At 38.8% G+C, this 20,385-nt stretch overlaps 1 protein-coding gene across 4 annotated transcripts; it reads left to right on the top strand.

Annotated features, from left to right (window-relative positions):
• The first annotated feature begins 2,836 nt into the window (after window positions 1-2,836).
• LOC129169356 (protocadherin alpha-C2-like) lies at window positions 2,837-14,818 on the top strand. 4 transcript variants are annotated; one of them, XM_054755726.1, is made up of 3 exons: window positions 2,837-5,398; window positions 8,315-8,351; window positions 8,906-14,818. In XM_054755726.1, the coding sequence occupies exons 1-2, from the start codon at window positions 2,978-2,980 to the stop codon at window positions 8,324-8,326; spliced, it is 2,433 nt and encodes an 810-aa protein (XP_054611701.1). In that variant the 5' UTR covers window positions 2,837-2,977; the 3' UTR covers window positions 8,327-8,351; window positions 8,906-14,818. The 4 variants fall into 4 exon arrangements, with proteins under 4 accessions (XP_054611701.1, XP_054611700.1, XP_054611698.1 ...); XM_054755725.1 differs by having other exon boundaries at window positions 8,903-14,818; XM_054755723.1 differs by lacking the exon at window positions 8,315-8,351.
• Window positions 14,819-20,385: the final 5,567 nt, after the last annotated feature.

Below are 20,385 nucleotides of genomic sequence, written 5' to 3'. Positions count from 1 at the left end.
TGCCTCATGATATTGTTAGGAATGGAATATTTTCCATTTTCCATCTGTTTTAGACAAAGTACAGCAATACAGCACACACACACACACACACACGCTTGATAAACATGCCATCATTTTCATTTCTGTCTGAGATGGAGACCAGTGGTGGCCACTGGTTGTCCACACCTTAGTTTTGTCCTTTTCTTGTCCCCTGAGATGTTGTTGAATAACGCGCTTGAATGCGAGCAGAAACGCACGATGAGCTTTTTATTCATTTTAGTGTCACGCCACAAAATGTTTTTATTTCTTAAAAGCGGCGCTCGTCTGGCTGCTGTTTTTTTATGTTTTTTACAAAGATATGAAAACAAATCCTCAAGTGCTTCGTGCATCTTATTTGTTCTTACAATTGTTATGGATGAAAGCAACTTCCTGTCTCAGTGCCCCGTGTTTATGGCCACAATATTAGGTACACCTGCACAATTAATGAGTGGCGTTTTGTTTTTTTTGCACAGTAATGCCTACAGAAAGCAATAAATCAATTGTAAATCAATGTCTTTTGTGCATGTACTGTACTTCATGTTAGGAAGCACTTCAACCAGTAGGAGTACTACTAGCTTGTAGTAGTAGTAGTAGTAGTAGTAGTAGCAAGTTGGTCCTTCAGCTTCCCTTTGAAACATTTCCTCACCTTTTGGACACCACAAACATTTACATTCCTTGACATGAATCCACTCCATTAATAATAATAATAATAATAATAATAATAATAATAATAATAATAATAGTAATAATAATAATAATAATAATAATAATAATAATAATAATAATAATAACCCATGGGTGTGTATAACAATATTTTCATCCTTGTTTAGTGTTGTTGATGTATTTTAACAAGCACACTCCTTCATACCGGCGGCTGCTTCTCATCATGTCTCGTGATTATTTCATCATTTTTCATTTGCTTATGCTTTATTTGTTTTGGAAGGTCTTTTTAAAAAAAGTTACTTTCAAGTACATCACGTGTTTACATCATTCAGCTTGATTTGTACGGAAAAGAAAGGCTTTTTTGAAGCTTACATATAGCTTGTTCCATGTTTTGAAGGAATAAAAAACTACTGTCTATATAAATATGGTCAAACATCAGTTTTCGGTACGATGCAGTGCACCTGCAACCGCAAAAATAAACATGTTCATTGAACACCCCTCTATGAAAACATGAGCATTGTCGTCAAGTCATTGTCAGCCACTACTGTCGTTCTCGTTGAGTGTATTTACTCTCACTTACAAGCATGGAGCGGATAAAGCTGAGGAGGACAACTGCTCCAGGGGGGGCCACTGGGCTCCAGTACAGTGTTTCCCAACCTTTACTGAGTGGAGGCATGTTTTTTTACATTAGAAAAACCTCAAACCTCAAACCAAACCACCAAACAAAAATGTCACAAAAAGGGCCTCTTTTACGTTTTTTTGAAACCAACCCATGTTGACTAAAGGAAAAAGCCTGCATCTCAGCTTTTTTGTATCAATGACAAAGCGTGTTATATTTTTATAAAATTGGTATCCTTACATGATACTTTTTGGGTGTTTTTTTTATTTTTTACAAATATTTCAGCTTTCCTCTTGTAGACATTTTTTGCAATATTTTATTCTCATAATATTTTGTCTTTATTCTTGTAAAATTACTGCTCTTTTTTTCATTTTTGCTGTGTTTTATTTTTAGAAAGTGCAGAGGACCAATAAAAAACAGCTGCTGGCTGTAAATGGCCCCCGGGCCTCACTGTGGGCACCCCTGATTTAACTGTGCTGCCTCACTATATGCCCGATACAAGGGGTGCCCATCAGTGACAAAGTGTATTATATTAGTTTGAAATTTCTAACCTTACATGACACTTTTTGGCTGTTTTTTATTTATTATTTCAACTCTGTTTTTATTATTTTTTCTGTCATATTTTTTTTTATATTATCATTTTGTCATATTTTGACTTTGTTATTGTAATATTATTTCCACCCCATCTTAATTTCCTTTTTCTTTAATGTATTAATATTTTGTCTTTATTCTTGTAAAATGACTGCTTTTGTCCATTTTTGCTGTGTTTTTTTTTCTTGTTTAATTGTATTTTTATTTTTACATTATACTTTTTTTGCAAATATTTTAACTTCCTTCTTGTACATTTTCTATTATATTCTGACTTCATTTACATAATATTTATCGTAGTATTAATTTTTCCAATTTTTTTGGTTTGTTTCTCTTATCATACTTTTTTCCTTACATTTTTCAATTTTATGCTATTTTTTTATCTTAACATTATGAATTTACTGCTTAATATTTTGTCTTTATCCTCATAAAATTACTGCTCTTTTTTCCATTTTTGCTGTGATTTTTTTTCAGTTTTCTGATTTTACTTTTAGAAAGTGCCGCGGGCCGATAAAAAAGCAGCTCTGGACGGTAAATGGGACCCCGGATGTTCATGCACTTCTTTTGTTAGTCACACGATGGCGCCAAAATACAGGTATTATTGAGGCACAGTCTCATTGTACATCAGGTCCAGGCACACAATAGCAGAAAGTCAGGGTTGCCATGGTAACCCCGCAAAGAAAATCTCATTAAACCGCTGTTAGTTACATTTCAAAACTTTAAGGCAGTAAAACCAGGCTTCCAAAAGCAAACACAACGCAAAGCAAACATTATTTGCAGAATATTCAAAAGCACACAAACTGCAGACTTTAAAGTGTTTTATTATTTGCAATAAATGTCTTAAATGGCAAGAAAGTGCCATGATGGCCCCCCACCCCCTTCACGTCGGCAAGGCCACCCGAGGCCGGCCCCCACAAGCGCTGCACACGCCCCTGCAGAGGATCGGCGGTGCTGCGCGTGCACCGTGCGTGGCCTGCCTGCTGCAGCTCCCACGCGTGGAGGCAAGAATGACACCGGCGCGTCCTCACATCCAGACAGCCTGAACGCTTGCACGCATTTGCTTGACGGCTCCCCTCGAGAGACAGCACGATGGCACCTTCACGGACACAAGTGCTTCTCGCCGTTGTGACATTCAACGCACTGTGGGGGTCCGCGCTCGCCATCACCCGCTACTCCATTCCGGAGGAGATGGAAGAGGGTTCCTTTGTTGCAAACCTGGCCACGGATTTGGGTCTGGATGTGCGCAGCATGGTGGAACGGCAAGCTAAGCTGGACGTCATTCACAGCAAAAATTACCTCGACATCAACAAAGAGACCGGGGAGCTGATCATCCGCGAGAAGATCGACCGGGAAAGCATCTGCATGACGAAAACAACATCATGCTTCCTGAAAATGGATGTGATTCTAGAAAACCCCATACGTATCTTTAACATCGAGCTGGAGATCATGGACATCAATGACAACGCGCCAGTGTTCCGGAGGAAGACCATTTACTTGGATGTTTCCGAGGCAACCCCTCCCGGTGAGAGATTCTCATTAACAAATGCTGTAGATGCAGATGTTGGAGCTAATTCAATCAAGACTTACTACCTAAGCAAGAGCAAATACTTCAGCATTGACATTCAAACTGGCAGTGACGGCTCCAAATATGTGGACTTGGTTCTTGATGGCAATTTGGACCGGGAGACGGATGAGGTGCATCATCTGATTTTAACCGCTGTGGATGGAGGGGTTCCTCCCCGCTCCGGTACAGCCAGTATTATTATTAACGTGCTGGATATCAATGACAACGCCCCCCTCTTCAGTCAACCGGTATTTGAAGTCGATGTTTCGGAGAACACCGTTGCCGGCGCCGTGGTTATGACCTTAAACGCAACAGATTTGGATGAAGGCACAAATGCCCGCTTGCTGTATTCGTATACGCTCTACACGTCTGAGAAGACACAGGAGCTCTTCTCGCTTGACCCAAATTCCGGCGAGATCAAGGTGAAGGGCGTGATCGATTTTGAGGAGAGTCAGAATTTTGAGATGCACATCCAAGCTCAGGACAGGGGGGCCACCCCGCTGTCGGGTCACTGTAAAGTGATGGTGTCCGTCACGGACTTGAACGACAACTACCCCGAGCTGACCATCAAGTCGCTAAAAAGCGCCGTGACGGAGAACGCCGCCGTGGGGACGCTGATCGCGGTGGTAAGCGTCGGCGACAGGGACTCCGGAAACAACGGGGAAGTGGAGCTCACCCTAAGTCAGCAGGGAAACCTGCCCTTCACCCTGAATCAGTCCTCCGAGGGCTTCTTTCAGCTTCTCATTTCAAAGCCGCTGGACAGAGAGATACAGAGCAAATATGAAATAACGCTGCGAGTGTCAGATAAAGGCTCGCCGCCGCTAACTGAAAGCGAGACCTTCACCTTGGAGATTCATGATATCAATGACAATGCTCCCACATTCCCTCAGTCCTTCTACACCATCCACGTTATGGAGAACAATCTACCGGGGGCGTTGCTGACATCTCTGAGCGCGTTTGACCCGGATCTGAATGAGAACCAATACTTGGTGTATTTCATAATGGAGAAAGAGATAGTGAACACATCCATGTCGATGCTCTTCTCCATCAATCCAGAGAATGGAGACCTTTATGCACTCAAGACGTTTGACTATGAAAGAGAGAGGGAGTATCTTTTCCACATCGAGGCGAGGGACTCCGGTGTCCCTCCGCTGTGCAGCAACGTGACGGTTCACATCATAATTCTGGACCAAAACGACAACACCCCTGTCATCGTGTCGCCATGGCGGGCACAAGGGTCTGTCGTCGAAGAGGTGATACCGAGGTCGACGGATAAGGGGCATTTAGTGGCCAAAGTGATCGCCATCGATGCGGATTCCGAGCAGAACGCCCGGGTCACGTACCAGCTCTTGCAAATCAGCGACACGAGCCTCTTCAGTCTAGATCAGTACAACGGCGAGATTCGGACGACAAGGATGTTCAGCTACAGAGACCCCCGGCAACAACGTCTTGTCATTGTCGCGAAAGACAACGGCGACCCCGCTCTCTCCGCCACGGTCACCATTAAAATATCCACAGTGGAAAATGCCATGGCCTTTTCAGAGACCACAGAGTTGCCGCTAGAGTATGACGTCTTCACAGACCTCAACTTGTATTTAGTCATCGGCTTGGGGGCCGTTTCCTTCCTGCTGCTCATTACCATCTTGGTGATCATTGTGCTGAAGTGTCAAAAACCAAAGCCGAAGGCCATCAAGATCCCACCGGCCAACAGGAACAGCGTGATCAGCAGGAACAGCGTGATCAGCCAGAGGAGCTCCACCATCGCAGACTCCACCTTGATCTCCAGCGATGCCTACTGGTACAGTCTGTTCCTCGCAGAGACCAGGAAAGGCAAAGTGGTTGTGAGACAGCCCATAATACCCAAAGGAGCCGGGTATTTTGTGTCCAGTATACCCAGGAGCATAGGACCAAGCGAGACCACAGAGTCCAGAGCGTCCACACTGGAGGTACGTAACCATGCCATGCAACATATAGGCTTACATTTTTACAGTCAAGTAAGCTTTTGCGCAGCTTAAAATGTACACAATGTGCTGACAAGACAACAAAATGGTGTGTTCTATGACATGTTTTCATATACAAGTACTAGCAATGCATACACAAATAAGATGAAACACGCTTTCATGCCCCTCCCCCAGTCCCAAAACAAAATATACACTCTATATTTCAATACTGTCACGATTAAGTAGTTCCAGACAAAACCGTGTACGTGAATTTCCCCAAAACAGGATTGCTTATTTATAAATGGGATATTTTCACAGTTAGAACATTGAAAACCTGTACCACCTTCTAAATGCAGTTTTTAACATTAGAGCCTTCTCTTTTACACTCTTATTACCCAATATAGTAGACATAATATGAAAAAAGAAAGACATAAATGCGGTGTAATATAGGCTCACAGTGGTGGGGGGAGTGGCTATTGTCCCATCAATGTAACATTACTGACACCTAGTGACCAGTGTAGAATACTACATATCGTCGCAACATGTCTTTGAATGCGTCTTCTTCACTTTTTAGGTCATTTAGCCATTTTTATGGCCAAAATCCGTAAAATTTGCTTAAATATGCTTTTTTTAAATTTACTAATAGGCTGTAGTCAACCACGGAACAGCAATGATTATATTTTTGAAAAATGGTGATGGGCATGAAGCTGCGAGATTGGAAGCGAGAAGTAGCGAGAGATTACTGTGCCTCATTTTTTAAACATTTTTAAACGGAGTACAGACAATGGAATACAGCCGTCCCTCGTTTATCGCGGTTAATCGGTTCCAGACCTGACCGTGTAAGGGAATTTCCGCAAAGTAGGTTTCCTTATTTCTAAATGGAATATTTTTGTAGTTACAACCTGTTTACCACCTTCTTAATATGCTTTTTGACATAATTAGAGACCTCTAGACATAAAATAACACCCCTATAGTCACCTTTGTACTCGTATGACATAAATGCGAGGTAATAGACTCGCACAAGCTAGCATGGGGAGAATGGCTATTGTCTCACCAATGTAACATTACTGACACCTAGTGACCAGTGCAGAAGTGTAGAACCACATATCGTCGCAACATGTTTTTGAATGCGTCTTCTGAATGCCCCATGTTTTTATTTTAGGTCATTTAGCCATTTTTATGCTTGAAAATGCCTCATTTAGATTTAAAATATGCTTAAATATGCATATTTTTTACTAGTCGGCCTTAAAACAGCAATGAAACCCCACAAATTCCAACCCAAAAAAACGTGGCTGTGTCGTTATCCCTGCAGATTGTGACACATATAAAAAGCAGCAAACGAATGGACGGGGGTGAATTGGTCATCATGTCGGCAGGGGGTAAAAGTACGATGAGCTGAAAGACCTGATCACACTGCTAATTATTAGTAGTATTTAAAGAGCCAATAAGCAATCACATTGAATAATTAGGTCGAACAAATACACCCCCCCCCCCCCCCCCCACTCATATACACACACCCGCACACAGATAATGTTCCACTGTTCGATGTCTAATGTAGTATGTAGGTCATTTATCCCAGATGCGTATCACAGTAGTGGGAGCACTTGAAAGAAAGCAGACATGGAACGGTTCTCTTCAAGGACAAGATGTGCTAAATGAGCTGTATCAGGCACCAAGTCTGGTGCATTTTAAGCAGAATACAGCACAGCGCAACCTTTACGGTTAAACGTGATCCCTTTCCATACTTTCCAAGTACAGCAATTTGAATTTCGCGGCTTCACTCCATCACGGTCTTTCAAAGTAATATTAATTCATAAATCATTCTCTTTCGCGGTTGAATATGACCTATTATTCGTCAAAAATATGCACATTTCAGCAATTTTTATGTATGTTTTTGAAGCGTTTTCAAGCAAGAGTGTCATTTCCGAGTGGAGTAGTTTAAGTACCTCGGGGTTTTGTTCACGACTGAGCGAAGGATCGCAAGATCGAGAGGCGCCGCACGCTTCCGTTGTGGTGAAGAGGGAGCTGAGCCGAAAGGCATAGCTCTCAATTTACGGGTCGATTTATGTTCCTAACCTCACCTAAGGTCATGAGCTTTGGGTAGTGACCGAAAAGACAAGCTTGCGGGTACGAAATGAGTTTTCTCCTTAGAGATAACGTGAGAAACTCGGAGTAGAACCACTGCTCCTCCGCATTGAGAGGAGCCAGATGAGGCGGCTGGGGCATCTGGTCAGGGTGCCTCCCGGACGCCTCCCCGGGGAGGAGTTCAGGGCACGTCAGGTAGGCCTCGGGGAAGACCCAGGAGATGTTGGAGAGACTATGTCTCTCAGCTGGCCTGGGAACGCCTCGGGATCCGCCAAGAGGAGCTGGATGAAGTAGCCTGGACTTCCTTGCTTTTTCCTCAGTTTGGGGAAGCGGTGAGGTGACAGGACGACGGCCCTCGAGGGTTAGCCTGCTCACCTCACTGTCTTTTTGTTTGTTTGGGCACGGGAGGTTTTTCTTTTGTCTTTTTCTGCTTTATCACGAATAAACCTGGATGACTTGACTCCCTGTGCCCTGATTGAATATGTTATGCTCCCTTGGGTCGTAACGGGTTGTTTCTGATTGGCCCCCGCTGTAGAACAATAATAAAATAATTATAAAAACAGAAAAAATGGGGAAAATAAAGCCAAAAGTCACAGTGTAAATAAAATGTTGAATAATCATTATAAAAAATGATTACATATCTTTTATTGTATATAATATAAACATTTGGCTAAAACATGAAAGAAAGGCTGAACTGTTGATACTAATAATAACAAATTAACAAAGAGGACTTATTTTAGATTGATATTTCTTTCTTTCTCGATGATGCTCATGATGTTTGTGCGTGTTTGACATTCTCACCTATTGTTCAACTTGTCTCTTTCTTCTGTTCTGAAGTACTCAAAATGAAAGGAAGTCCATTCTACAACTGGAGGTATGCTGGTTGCTATCTACGTGTCGTAGAGCCACTATTTCTTTCAACTTTTCATGTTTTTTTCAGTTCAATTTGGTTCACTGTAAAATCCTACGGGTGATGTTTTCCTGGATGCGAAGTTGCCCGCGTTTTCTCTCACTAGCTGTGCACCGTTGCGACACCATTTTCAACGATCATTCAAATTGGCCAGGCTCGCAAGGGTGGAAACTTATCAGCTTACTGAGAGCGGAGATTAGAATGAAATTGGCTGCTGGTCAGAGTCATGTCGTGCACATCTGGCCGGCTTGGCCAAAATCCAGGACAAAAGTGATGGCAAAAAATTCCTACTATGATGCCTGCTTGTGCATGCATGCTTCAGCAACACGTATGACTCCTTACTGGTGACCCCGTCTTGCTTCTTCATGGAACTGATTGAAGTTTTTTGTACATGAGCCCTAATTTTGCAAATGATGGTGGCAGTAACCAGTCACGATCCACCGTTGCATGAGTGACGACTTTCTGTAATCTTCGGCACGCTCGTGTCGATGCTAATTCCGTGTTCCGTCTCTCAGCAGGCAACCAGAAGGGAACTGCCGTGATATAATCATCTCCTCACGGGACGTGAAACAGCGATTTTTTTTTTTCCTCCAGTCCCTCCAAGCCGTCCTCCAACCCTGCAAGTATCAGCCGTGAATCATCACAGACCTTCTCCGTTCGGCATGCATCTGCATGATTCTAGAACACGTTTGATTTGGACAAAGAGGTGAAATTCTTGATTGCTATGGACACGCCTTTTCGCTTTCCACCCAACGGAAACATTTGCTAGTGCTAAGTACACAACACGCCTAATCAATGAGTCAGGGTGAGCGTAATTCTTCCATACAAGTGAATTGTAGCTCAGTCATCCAGTTTCACTTTTTTCACACTGGTCACCTGTGGCCATTTGAGTTAATATCTCATATTTTACTCAAAGAAAAACAATGTAAGATCATTTTTATACTAAAAAAAGCTCAGTTGGGCTTTATGTGTCTGTGATATACTTGATGACATTTTGAATACTTCAAAAATATCAAGGGAATCTTTTTTGGGGGGAGGGGGCATATGTGCTGTTAAAAATAACCTCACCGGCCATGTATTAATGATCTACTTGTATTTTGGTGGCAGAACTTCCATGGCAGCGCTAATTATTTATTTCTAAGGTGCTCGGAATGAGTGATGAGGGAGCCAAAGAGGACTCAAACTGAATGTTGGGTGAGAGCAGGGGTGTCCAAAGTGCGGTAAAATGATCATATAACAAGAAAACTAAAAATGAACAGCAGCGCCAAAAAATGGGAAAAATCAGCAGTCATTTTACAGGACTAAAGTCCAAATATTGAGAGAAAAAGTTGTAATTTGATGAAAATTACGTAATAATTTTAGTGGCATTAAAGAATTATTTTTTTTTAAGTGGTAATATTATGACAAATAAACAAAACAAAATGGAGTTGTCATTTTTTGGAAAATGAGGTTGGGGAAAAGTTATAATATTATGGGAATAAAGTTAAAATATTATGAAAATAAACTTTACAAAAAAAACCAACAACAGCAGAAATGGAAAAACAGCTGTAAGTCCAAATATTCACGAAAAAAAGTTGTATTCTAACAAGAAAAAAGCCGCAATTTTACCAGCATAAACTCATAATATTATGACGACCAAAAACATTATTTTAGTAGCATGTAAAGTTGAAATATTAAAGAAAAAAAATATATATATTTTTTAAAAAGTTGTAATATGGCAGACAAACAAAACAAAATAAAGTTTTGGAAAATTAGGTTGCGGAAAAAGTTATAATATTATGAGAATAAAGTCATAGGGAAGAAAATGTACAAAATTAAAAAAAACAAAACAAAAATAGCAGAAATGGAAAAACAGCTGTAATTTCACAAGAATAATGTCCAAATATTAAGGGAAATGACATATTCTAATAGGAACAAAAGTTGTCATTTTACAAGAATAAACTCATATTATTTTTGAGGAAAAATAACATTTTAGTAATAATAATAAAGTTGAAGTCTTAAAGAAATAAATGTTATGTTTTAAAAGTTGTAATATTATAAGAAACAAACAAAACAAAATCAAGTTTTGGAAAATTAAGTTGGGGAAAAGGTAAAAAATTATGGGAATAAAGTCAAAATATCATGAGAAGAAAATTTACAAAATAATAAAAAAAACAACAATAAAAATGGAAAAACAGCTGTCATTTTACAGGAATAAAGTCAAAATATTGAGGGAAGAAAAATTGTATTCTAATGAGAACAAAAGCCGCAATTTTACCACAATAAATGCTGAATATTTTAAGGCAAATAACATCATTTGAGTAGCATAAAGTTGAAATATTAATGAAAAAAAACGTTTTAAGTTATATTTAAGTAATATGAGAAACAAACACAACAAAATAGCTTTGGAAAATGAGGCTAGGGAAAAAGTTAAAAGCTAACAGCAGAAATTGAAAAACAGCTGTAATTTTACAAGAATAAAGTGAAAATATTGAGAGAAATAAGTTCTATTTTAATGTGAATAAAAGCCGCAATTTTACGTGAATGAACTCTGAATATTATAAGGAAAAATAACATCATTTCAGAAGCATATAGCTGAAATATTAAAGAAAAAATATTTTAAAAATAAATAAAACAATCTAAATTTGTAATTTTGGTGAAAATGAGTTTGTGGGAAAATTTATAATGATATGGGAGTAAAGTCACAGTATTAAATAAAATACACAAAGAATACTTAAGGAGAAATTTGAAATACTTGGAAAATTTAAAAAGAGCAAAGTTGATACTAATAATCGGCTCACCTTTGCGGCCATTGCTGGAAAATGTTTGGACACCCCTGAGCGAACCATAGCACCACTTAAAAATAAAAAAAGTCATAGATGGAAGTTCATCTTTTTTCCATCAATCATATAAGCTGATAAAACTGGCAATAAAAATATGACAAGGAGGAAAAAATACATGAAAAAAAGCTTTTTTAATGCTAAATCTATCCATTCATGTCAACAAGGATATGAAAACGTATTCATCTCGGCGATGAATGAACGGAAGCCGAGGCGAGGTGGCTTCATTTTCCACATTCTTTTCTGGATATTCTATGTCTTAACTTTTGATGCTGCTTCCGTGAGCTTCTTCAAGGGCATTTTGTGTTGCGTTCGTGTACGTTTAGTGGATTTGATGTTTTTCGCTATACTGTAGTTCTGAAAATACAGCAACTTTTTTATTTCTCAGAAACAAGGGGCTGATTAAAGCAGCTCCTTCGGGTGCTAAAGGATGGAATCTAACAGCCTGAAGTGCGTGGTTTAAATCGGTATGAAGGTCAGAAAAAGGGTAAACAAATATGCACAAAAAGATCAAGGGAATTGCAGCTGTAGAGAATGTCCACAATCATACTTTAATAGTTTTGCTACATGTGTGATATAGCAGGGCTCGATAAGACTGAGGATCTTTTGCTTTGGAGAACATGCATTTGTGCAATCAATTTCTTAAAGCAGTCAATTGTTAAAGTCCGATAAGCTCTTTGCGTGCCTTCTGCATTGTAAAACGATACGGATGTGGCTTTGGAAGAATGAGCCGATGGCATTCTGAGCAGTATTGACAAGAATTTAGTAGGAAATGCTGTTGGGAGAGCCTCACCGTGCCACTTAAGCACATACTGGCAACATTCAACACAATAAAATGTCACATTTTGACACAAAAGTGTTGTGATTTAGCATGTTTTAGGACATGCACATTGCTGGTTCAATCACTAAATAGCACTGCTCAGTGTCAGATAGGGTACGATAGGATTAGCCTGTGCTGGCTGCATTTAGAGGTCAAAACAACATGAAAACCAGAGAGATGTCTATGGGTGAAAAACAAGCAATGGTGAATATCAGAGAAGATGGAAATGCACAAATGATAGTTATTGCCAGTGCAACATTTCGGAATCTCGTGAAGAAGAAAACAAAAAAAAAAAACAGACACACGGGAAAATGGAAAAATCATTTAGCGAGAATAAAGTCAAAATATGACGAGAAGAATGTAATCTAATGAGAAAAAGATGTAATTTACCAAGAATAACGTCATAATATCATCATTCAAGTTGCATACACACTAAAAACCCAAATGTAACCCAGTCGTTGGGCTACTGTAGCACCAAAAAAAGCACGCTGGGTTGGTCCATTTTAACCAAGCAGATGTTAGAGTAAAATATTCCACCTAAATGCTGGTCAAAATAATTACAATGCTGGTAGCTTGCTTTAGTATGCTTTAGTAGCATATTGAAATATTAAAGAAAGGCAAAAAAAATATTATTTTGAGAAACAAAACAAGAAATCACGTATAATTTTTCAAAAATTTGGTTGCGGAAAAACAGCGGAACAAAGTAAAAATATTATGGGAATAAAGCCGTAACTATGAGAACAAAATGTACTCAAAGAAAGTTTAAATATTTGGAAAATAAGAAGGAAAAATAAGAAATGGTAGAAAAAACAACTGTAATTTTATGAGAATATTACGGGAAAAAAGTTCTAACAAGGAAAAAAAATTGCAACTTGGTAGTATTATGAGAAAGAAACGAAACGTATTTTTTTAAAAACTAGGGTGGGGAAAAAAGTTCCAATATGATGAGAATAAAGTTCCAATGTGATGAGAATAAAGTTCCAATATGATGAGAATAAAGTTCCAATGTGATGAGAATAAAGTTCCAATGTGATGAGAATAAAGTTCCAATATGATGAGAATAAAGTTACAATATGATAAGAATAAAGTTCCAATATGATGAGAATAAAGTTACAATATGATAAGAATAAAGTTCCAATATGATGAGAATAAAGTCATATTACAAAAAGAAAATCTACGAATATTATTTAAGAAAAAAGTTGAAATATTTGGACATTTTAAAAAGAGGAATAACGGAATAATTTTTAAAGAGGAAAATATTCTAAGTCGGAAAAAGTCGTAATTTCCCAAGAATAGCGTCAGAATATTCTCATTCTAGTAGCATAAAGCTGAAATGTTAAAGAAAAAAAGATGTTTTTTTTAAGTCGTAATGAGAAATAAACAAAACAACAAATAAAGATGGAGTTAGTTATAATTTGTTAGTTATAATGTCATGAGAAGAAAGTCAAAATATAATGAAAATAAAGTCGTAACTACGACAACAAAATGTACTCAAAGAAAGTTGCAATATTGGGAAAATGCAAAAAAAAAAAAGTAAAAAAAACCGCTGTAATTGTACTAGAATATTGTAATATTGTAATATTTGTAATACTTGTAATATTATCAGGAACAAGATGATCATTTTAGCAGCGTAGAGTTGAAGTATGACATTTTTAAAAATGTTGTAAAAAAAAAAAAAGAATATAAGAAACAAAACAAAATAAAGTTGTATTTTTTTTTTTTAATTAGCTTGGGGCAAAAAGTTCTAATATAATGGGAATAAAGTCAAAATATCAAAAGGTTTATGAAGACAATTTAAGAAGAAAGTTTAATTTTTTTGGAAAAAAAACGACAGCAAAAACGTGAAGAAAGTTGATGCTAATATTAAGCTTTTCCATTTATCACAAAGCTGACATGCCGTTTTTTGTCGCAATATACTGCATATAACTTCTCAACACAAATATCAAAGTGGCAAAGTTCATTTTTCACTATGTGGCCCCCGCTGGTAAATGTTTGGACACCGTTGAGATGGACCAAGGAACTCATCGGGCCATAGAACTTTTTTCCAAAATTTCTGAGGCTCATTTCCGTACTTTTTTGGCAAATTCCAGCCTTTTTTTTCTTTTTCTTCTGTTGTGCTGACTGATTTTTCCATCTCATTGCTTGTTTTTCCCCCATAAACAGCTCTCTGGTTTTCATGTTGTTTTCACCTCTAAATGCGGGCAATCTGACATAGACATTCATTTATTGATTGAATAAACAAAGTATTACTTCTGGAGGGCACCGTGTTATAATATCATTCATTTATGTATTTTTTATTACAAAAATGTGAAAATCCTACTAAATTCTTGTGGGCCACAAAATTCTGGTTCCTCCTCTGATGAAATCCAACAACGTGTGGTCTAATAGGATAAATATAAGAAAGCTAGTGACTGAGTTTTTGGTTTTCCAGACGCGTTAGATGCATTTACTGTAAATTCAAACACTTTTTACCTTGTGTTTTTTTCAATAAACTAGACTTTTTGATATCTTCACTGTGATGGAATGCACAGGAGGTGCTTTTGTTCTTCGCTTAGTGTCGTCACCTCGTGTCATTCGTGATCGCCGCTGGGTTTCTCCACCACGTCAGATTGTACAGAACGCTGGAGAGCCACATCCAACGTCCCGTCCCATTTCCGTGGATCCCAGACCCAAAGGGAGCGAATGGCCTTGCTTTCTTTTCCCGTCCATTTCATTGTCGGGTTTTGATGTCGCTAATTTGGCTTTAATGTTCTGCTTGATGATGATAGTTTGAATAAAGCTTTTTAAATCAGTCTCTTTGCTGTGTCTCTCAAAGAAGAGCAAGATGAAGTTATGGAAAGTGACTTGCTCTTTCTCTCTCTCTCTCTCTCTCTCTCCCTGAACTCCCCTCTCACACATTCTGACCCACTTTCCCTGGTGTGTGCTCATTCTTAGAAACCAAACCAGGGAGTTGTGCTTCTACTCCAGCATGCACACTAGTAGCATCTTTGTCAGGATGAGCAGAAGCCTGGAGATACAACTATATAACCAAAAGTATTTGCTCACCCATCCAAATGACCAGAATCAGGTGTCCTGATCACTTGGCCTGGCCGCAGGTGTGTAAAATCAAGCCCCGAGGCATGCAGACTGTTCTGACAAACGTTTGTGAAAGAATGGGCCGCTCTCAGGAGCTTAGTGAATTCCAGCATGGAACTGTCAACAAATCCAGTCGTGAAATTTCCTGGTTCCTAAATATTCCACAGTCAACTGTCAGCTTTAATGTAAGAAAATGGGAGAGTTTGGGAACAACAGCAGTGGTAGGCCATGTCAACTGACGGAGAGAGGTCAGCGGATGCTGAGGCGCATAGTGAAAAGAGGTCGCCGACTTCAGTTGCTACAGAGCTCCGAACTTCATGTGGCCTTCAGATTAGCCCAAGTACAGTACGCAGAGAGCTTCATGGAATGGGTTTCCATGGCCGAGCAGCTGCATCCAAGCCTTAGTTCACCAAGTGCAATGCAAAGCGCCGGATGCAGCGGTGTAAAGCACGCCGCCACTGGACTGTAGAGCAGTGGAGACGCGTTCTCTGGAGTGATGAATCCCGCTTTTCCATCTGGCAATCTGATGGACGAGTCTGGGTTTGGAGGTTGCCAGGAGAACGGTACATTTCGGACTGCATTGTGCCAAGTATGAAATTTGGTGGAGGAGGAATTATGGTGTGGGGTTGGTTTTCAGGAGTTGGGCTTGGGCAATTCCATGATCCCAACCTTGTGGGAACAGTTTGGAGCGGGCCCCTTCCTCTTCCGACATGACTATGCACCAGTGCACAAAGCAAGGTCCATAAAGACATGTTTGACAGAGTCTGGTGTGGATGAACCTGACTGGCCTGCAGAGTCCTGACCTGAACCCGATAGAACACCTTTGGGATGAATTAGAGCAGAGACGGAGAGCCAGGCCTTCTCGACCAACATCAGTTTGTGACCTCACCAATGCGCTTTTGGAAGAATGGTCAAAGATTCCTAAAAACACAACCTCCTCAACCTTGTGGGCAGCCTTGCCAGAAGAGTTGAAGCTGTTATAGCTGCAAAGGGTGGGCCGACATCACATTGAAGCCTTCGGGTTAGGAATGGGATGGCACTTGAGTTCATATGTGAGTCAAGGCAGGTGAGCAAATACTTTTGGTAATATGGTGTATCTAGACTTGCATATTACATATACGGTGGTGTTTGCCCCCTTCCTGATTTCTTTTTTTTTGCATGTTTGTCACACTTAAATGTTTCGAATCATCAAACAAGTTGGAATATTAGTCAATGACAACACAACTGAACATAAAATGCAGTTTAAGGGAGAAAAAACATGTCCCTGTTTGAAAAAGTGATTGCCCCCTAAAGCTAATAAGTGGTTGGCCCCCCCTTAGCAGCAACAACTGCAATCAAGCGTTTGTGATAACTTGCAATGAGTCTCTTCCAGCGCTGGGGAGGAATTTTGCACAATTGTTGTCATTCAGCCACATTGGAGGCTTTTCCAGCATGAAGCACCTTTTTAAGGTCATGCCACAGCATCTCAATAGGATTCAGGTCAGGACTTGGACTAGACCACTCCAAAGTCTTCATCCACTCAGAGGTGGACTTGCTGGTGTGTTTTGGATCATTGTCCTGCTGCAGAACCCAAGTTGCTTTCAGCTTGAGGTCACCAACATTCTCCTTTAGCACAATTCATGCTTCCATTGATCACAGCAAGTCTTCCAGGTCCTGAAGCAGCAAAACAGCCCCACACCATCACACTACCACCACCATGTTTTACCGTGGCTATAATGTTATTTTTCTGCTTTTACACCAGATGTAATGGGACACACACCTTCCAAAAAGTTCAACTGTTGTCTCTTCAGACCATAGAGTATTTTCCCAAAGGTCTTGGGGATCCTCAGGATGTAACTTGTTACCATGTCTACATGTGTTGCTTCACAAAATATCAAAGTGGCGTCCTTACATTTTTCACTATGTGGCCCTCACTGGAGGGTACAAGTTTGGACACCCTTGTCTAGGGTCTAAGCGAGCACTCGATACGGTTTGAAAGAGTAAGAAAAATGCTGTCCAGTATGTACGACTAAGCAATGCAGATGTTAAGAAATGTGTTAGCGTTGTTGCACAGCTGAACAACAAGGGTTTACCACCCTCTCAGCAGTACTTTTCAACAAAAGGCCTTCAACCTCTGCTTACTTCCGTCCATTAAAAGAACAGGAAGTGGGTCAGGGAGAATAAGTGGTGCACCTGTGGCTACGTTTGTGTGTGCCAGCTACATTCTCTCAGCTGTCTTTGCAGCCCAGCTGTGACGGGCCAGGGCGCCGTACATCGTAGATGCTGGGGTGTGGGGTGTCCACATTTTTTCAAATTTTTGTACATTTTCTTCTAGTATACCATGTCTTTATTTGCATCACATTTCCCCCCCAGCTAGTTTTCCAACAATTGCAACTTTATTTGTTGTTTTGTCTGTTTCTCATTATATTATGACTTTTAAACAATAACAATATTTCTTTAATATTTCAGCTCTATGCTACTAAAATGACACTATTTTTACTCATATTATGACAAGTTTATTCTCGTAAAATGATTAATTTTTTCCTGTTAGAATACAACTTTTATCTCTTAATATTTTGAATTTAGTCTCGTAAAATTCCACATTTTTACCATTTCTGCTGTTCTTGTTGTTTTTCTTAAATTTTTCAGCTATTTTAACTTTTTTCTCCCATTATTTACAACCTAATTTTCTAAAAATGACAACTTTATTTGTTGTTTTGTTTGCTTGTCACTATATTACGACTTAAAAAAAATTCTTTAATATTTTTCCTCACAATATTAAAACTTGTAAAATGTTTCATCTTTGGTGGGGGTTTTTCAACTTGTAAATTTTCTTCTCAGAATTTTGACTTCATTCCCATAAACATTTAGACTTTTTGTATCAGAAGTTTTTCCACAGTCTAATTTTCCAAAAATAAAATTTTTATTTTTTGTTTTGTTTGTTTCTCATAATATCGTGACTTCAAAACAATAATGGCTTTCTTTAATATTTCAACTTTATGCTACAAAAATGACGGGTTTTTTTCTCATAAAATTACAACTTTTTTTTTCTTGACTTTCTTGAAATTACAACTGTTTTTTTTCCCATTTTTGCCGTTATTTTTTTTTTATTCAAAATTTTATGACTTTATTCCCAAAATACTTTTTCCCGAACCTATTTTTTTTTCCTATTTGTCTTTGTTTCTCATAGTACTATGACTTAAAAAAAATATTTCATATTTCAACTCTATGCTACTAAAATGACATGAGTTTTTGTCATCACACGATTCTCGTAACATTACATTCACTTTTTCTTGTTGATTGTGACTTTATTCTCAAAGTATTTTGACTTTATTTTCATTACATTGCAACTTTTCCCACAATCTCATTTTTAAAAAAAATACTGTTTTATTTGTTTTTTATTTGCTTCTCGTAATATTATATACTTTAAAAATAATCATGTTTTTCTTTAATATTTCAACTCTATGCTGCTAAAATGTCTTATTTAATCATTAGTTTTCCTCTTTATATTACGTTATTTTGACTTTTTCTTGTTAGATAACATTTTTTTCTATTCCTATTTTGATTTATTCTTGTAAAGTTATTGCTGTTTTTAAAGTTTTGCTGTTTATTTTTTCATTTTGTAATTTTTAAAGGTTTCTCCTAATATTACGACTTTTAAAAATTGCGTCTTTTTTTCTTTAACATCTCCTCATAATATTGCAGCACTGTTCTCCTGAAGGTACAATTTGTTTTTGTTAAATTTAAATTTCGTTCTCTTGCTTTTTTTTTACTTTTTTTCTAAAATTACTTTTATTATTATTACATTTTAATATATGTAATATTTCAACTTTATGGTATAAAAAAGTTATTTTTTGTTCTCATAAAATAATTAGAATAATTGAATTCATTAAATGGCCGCAGGGTGGGCTAGTGGTTAGCATGTTGGCCAACACAGGAACATCCTGGAGATCGGGAAGACCTGGGTTGGATTCTCCCTTGCATGGGTTTTCTCCGGGTATTCCGGTTTCCTCCCACATTCCAAAAACATGCATGTTAGGTTCATTGGAGACTCTAAATTGTCCATAGGTATGAATGTGAGTATGAATGGTTGTTTGTCTATATGTGCCCTGCCATTGGCTGGCCACCAGTCCAGGGTGTACCCCACCTTTTGCCCGAAGTCAGCTGGGATAGGCTCCAGCATGCCCCCGCGACCCTGTTGGGGAGAAGCGGTATAGGAAATGGATGGATAAAATATTTTTTTTCACATTAGTATACTAATAAGTAACTTTTTCTATATATATATAATATATATATATTTATTTATATTATATACATGCATAATACAAGTATGATGAATTTTTTTGCTGCTGTCTTGTTAAATTATATTTTTCGAATATAAAAAAAAACAGACAGCCGTAGTCCTCACTTTAGATACCCCTGTTGTAATGTAACCTATGTACGATATTGTTTATGTGCTCCATGTTAGAAAAGGAAAGTGAAAATCAAAACACACCATTCCCTTTTTGCCCCACTTCATCTCCAATGTGCATCAGCGCCTCATGGACTCTATTGATGGACGATTAATCAATAAAGTGACCGTACAGTACAAATATCAGCTGAATTGCAGAAGCTTCTTGGCTTGAGTTTCAGTTGAACTGTTTTGGTGGATTAGGCCATTAAAAAAATAGAGATTTTCAGATTTGGGAAGAAGCGGTTTATGGGATATTTACCAGATTATGTTGACCTTTTTTATTGGAAAGTGAACATGGAAATGTTTTGCATTTGGTTGATAAATATCCGCAGCATCTGCACACAAATGCCCCGTTTAAGGCTGCAGATGGCAACAATCCGCTCCAGCCTCTGGCCTGAGCTGGACAAAAAATAAAAACCAAAAAAAAAACGCTCTCTGGCGCCCTCTGTCTGTGCCTTTCATCCCTGAGCGTGTTCGTGATTGATCTTGTCAGCAGGAGGGTCTGGCACGTTCATAATTAATGGCAACTTTTGCTATTATTGCACAAGTCACATGTTTAGGAAGCAAGGACTGGATGTAATTATAATTGTGTTTCTCCAAGTTATAACTTGCATCAAATGTCCTATTAGGAGTGCAGTGACAGTATAACGTGCAAAGCAGGATTTGACCCATTTGTAGGAGGGAGTCAGAACAGCAGGGAGGATGGCCTGGCTGGGGCCCATGAACAATGGGGTCATGAGTCTTTATTACCTAGAGCCGCTGCTGGAAGCGGAGAGCGGAGATAAAGTCGACAAGCGCCCTGTGACGTGCCGATCGGCCCCCGACTCCAAGGAAGAATGGCCTCTGTGTGTG

Source organism: Dunckerocampus dactyliophorus, chromosome 16, assembly GCF_027744805.1.
Source record: "Dunckerocampus dactyliophorus isolate RoL2022-P2 chromosome 16, RoL_Ddac_1.1, whole genome shotgun sequence".
NCBI lineage: Eukaryota > Metazoa > Chordata > Actinopteri > Syngnathiformes > Syngnathidae > Dunckerocampus > Dunckerocampus dactyliophorus.
The sequence above is the reverse complement of the archived record's forward strand: the minus strand, read 5'-3'. Positions and strand labels throughout refer to the sequence as shown.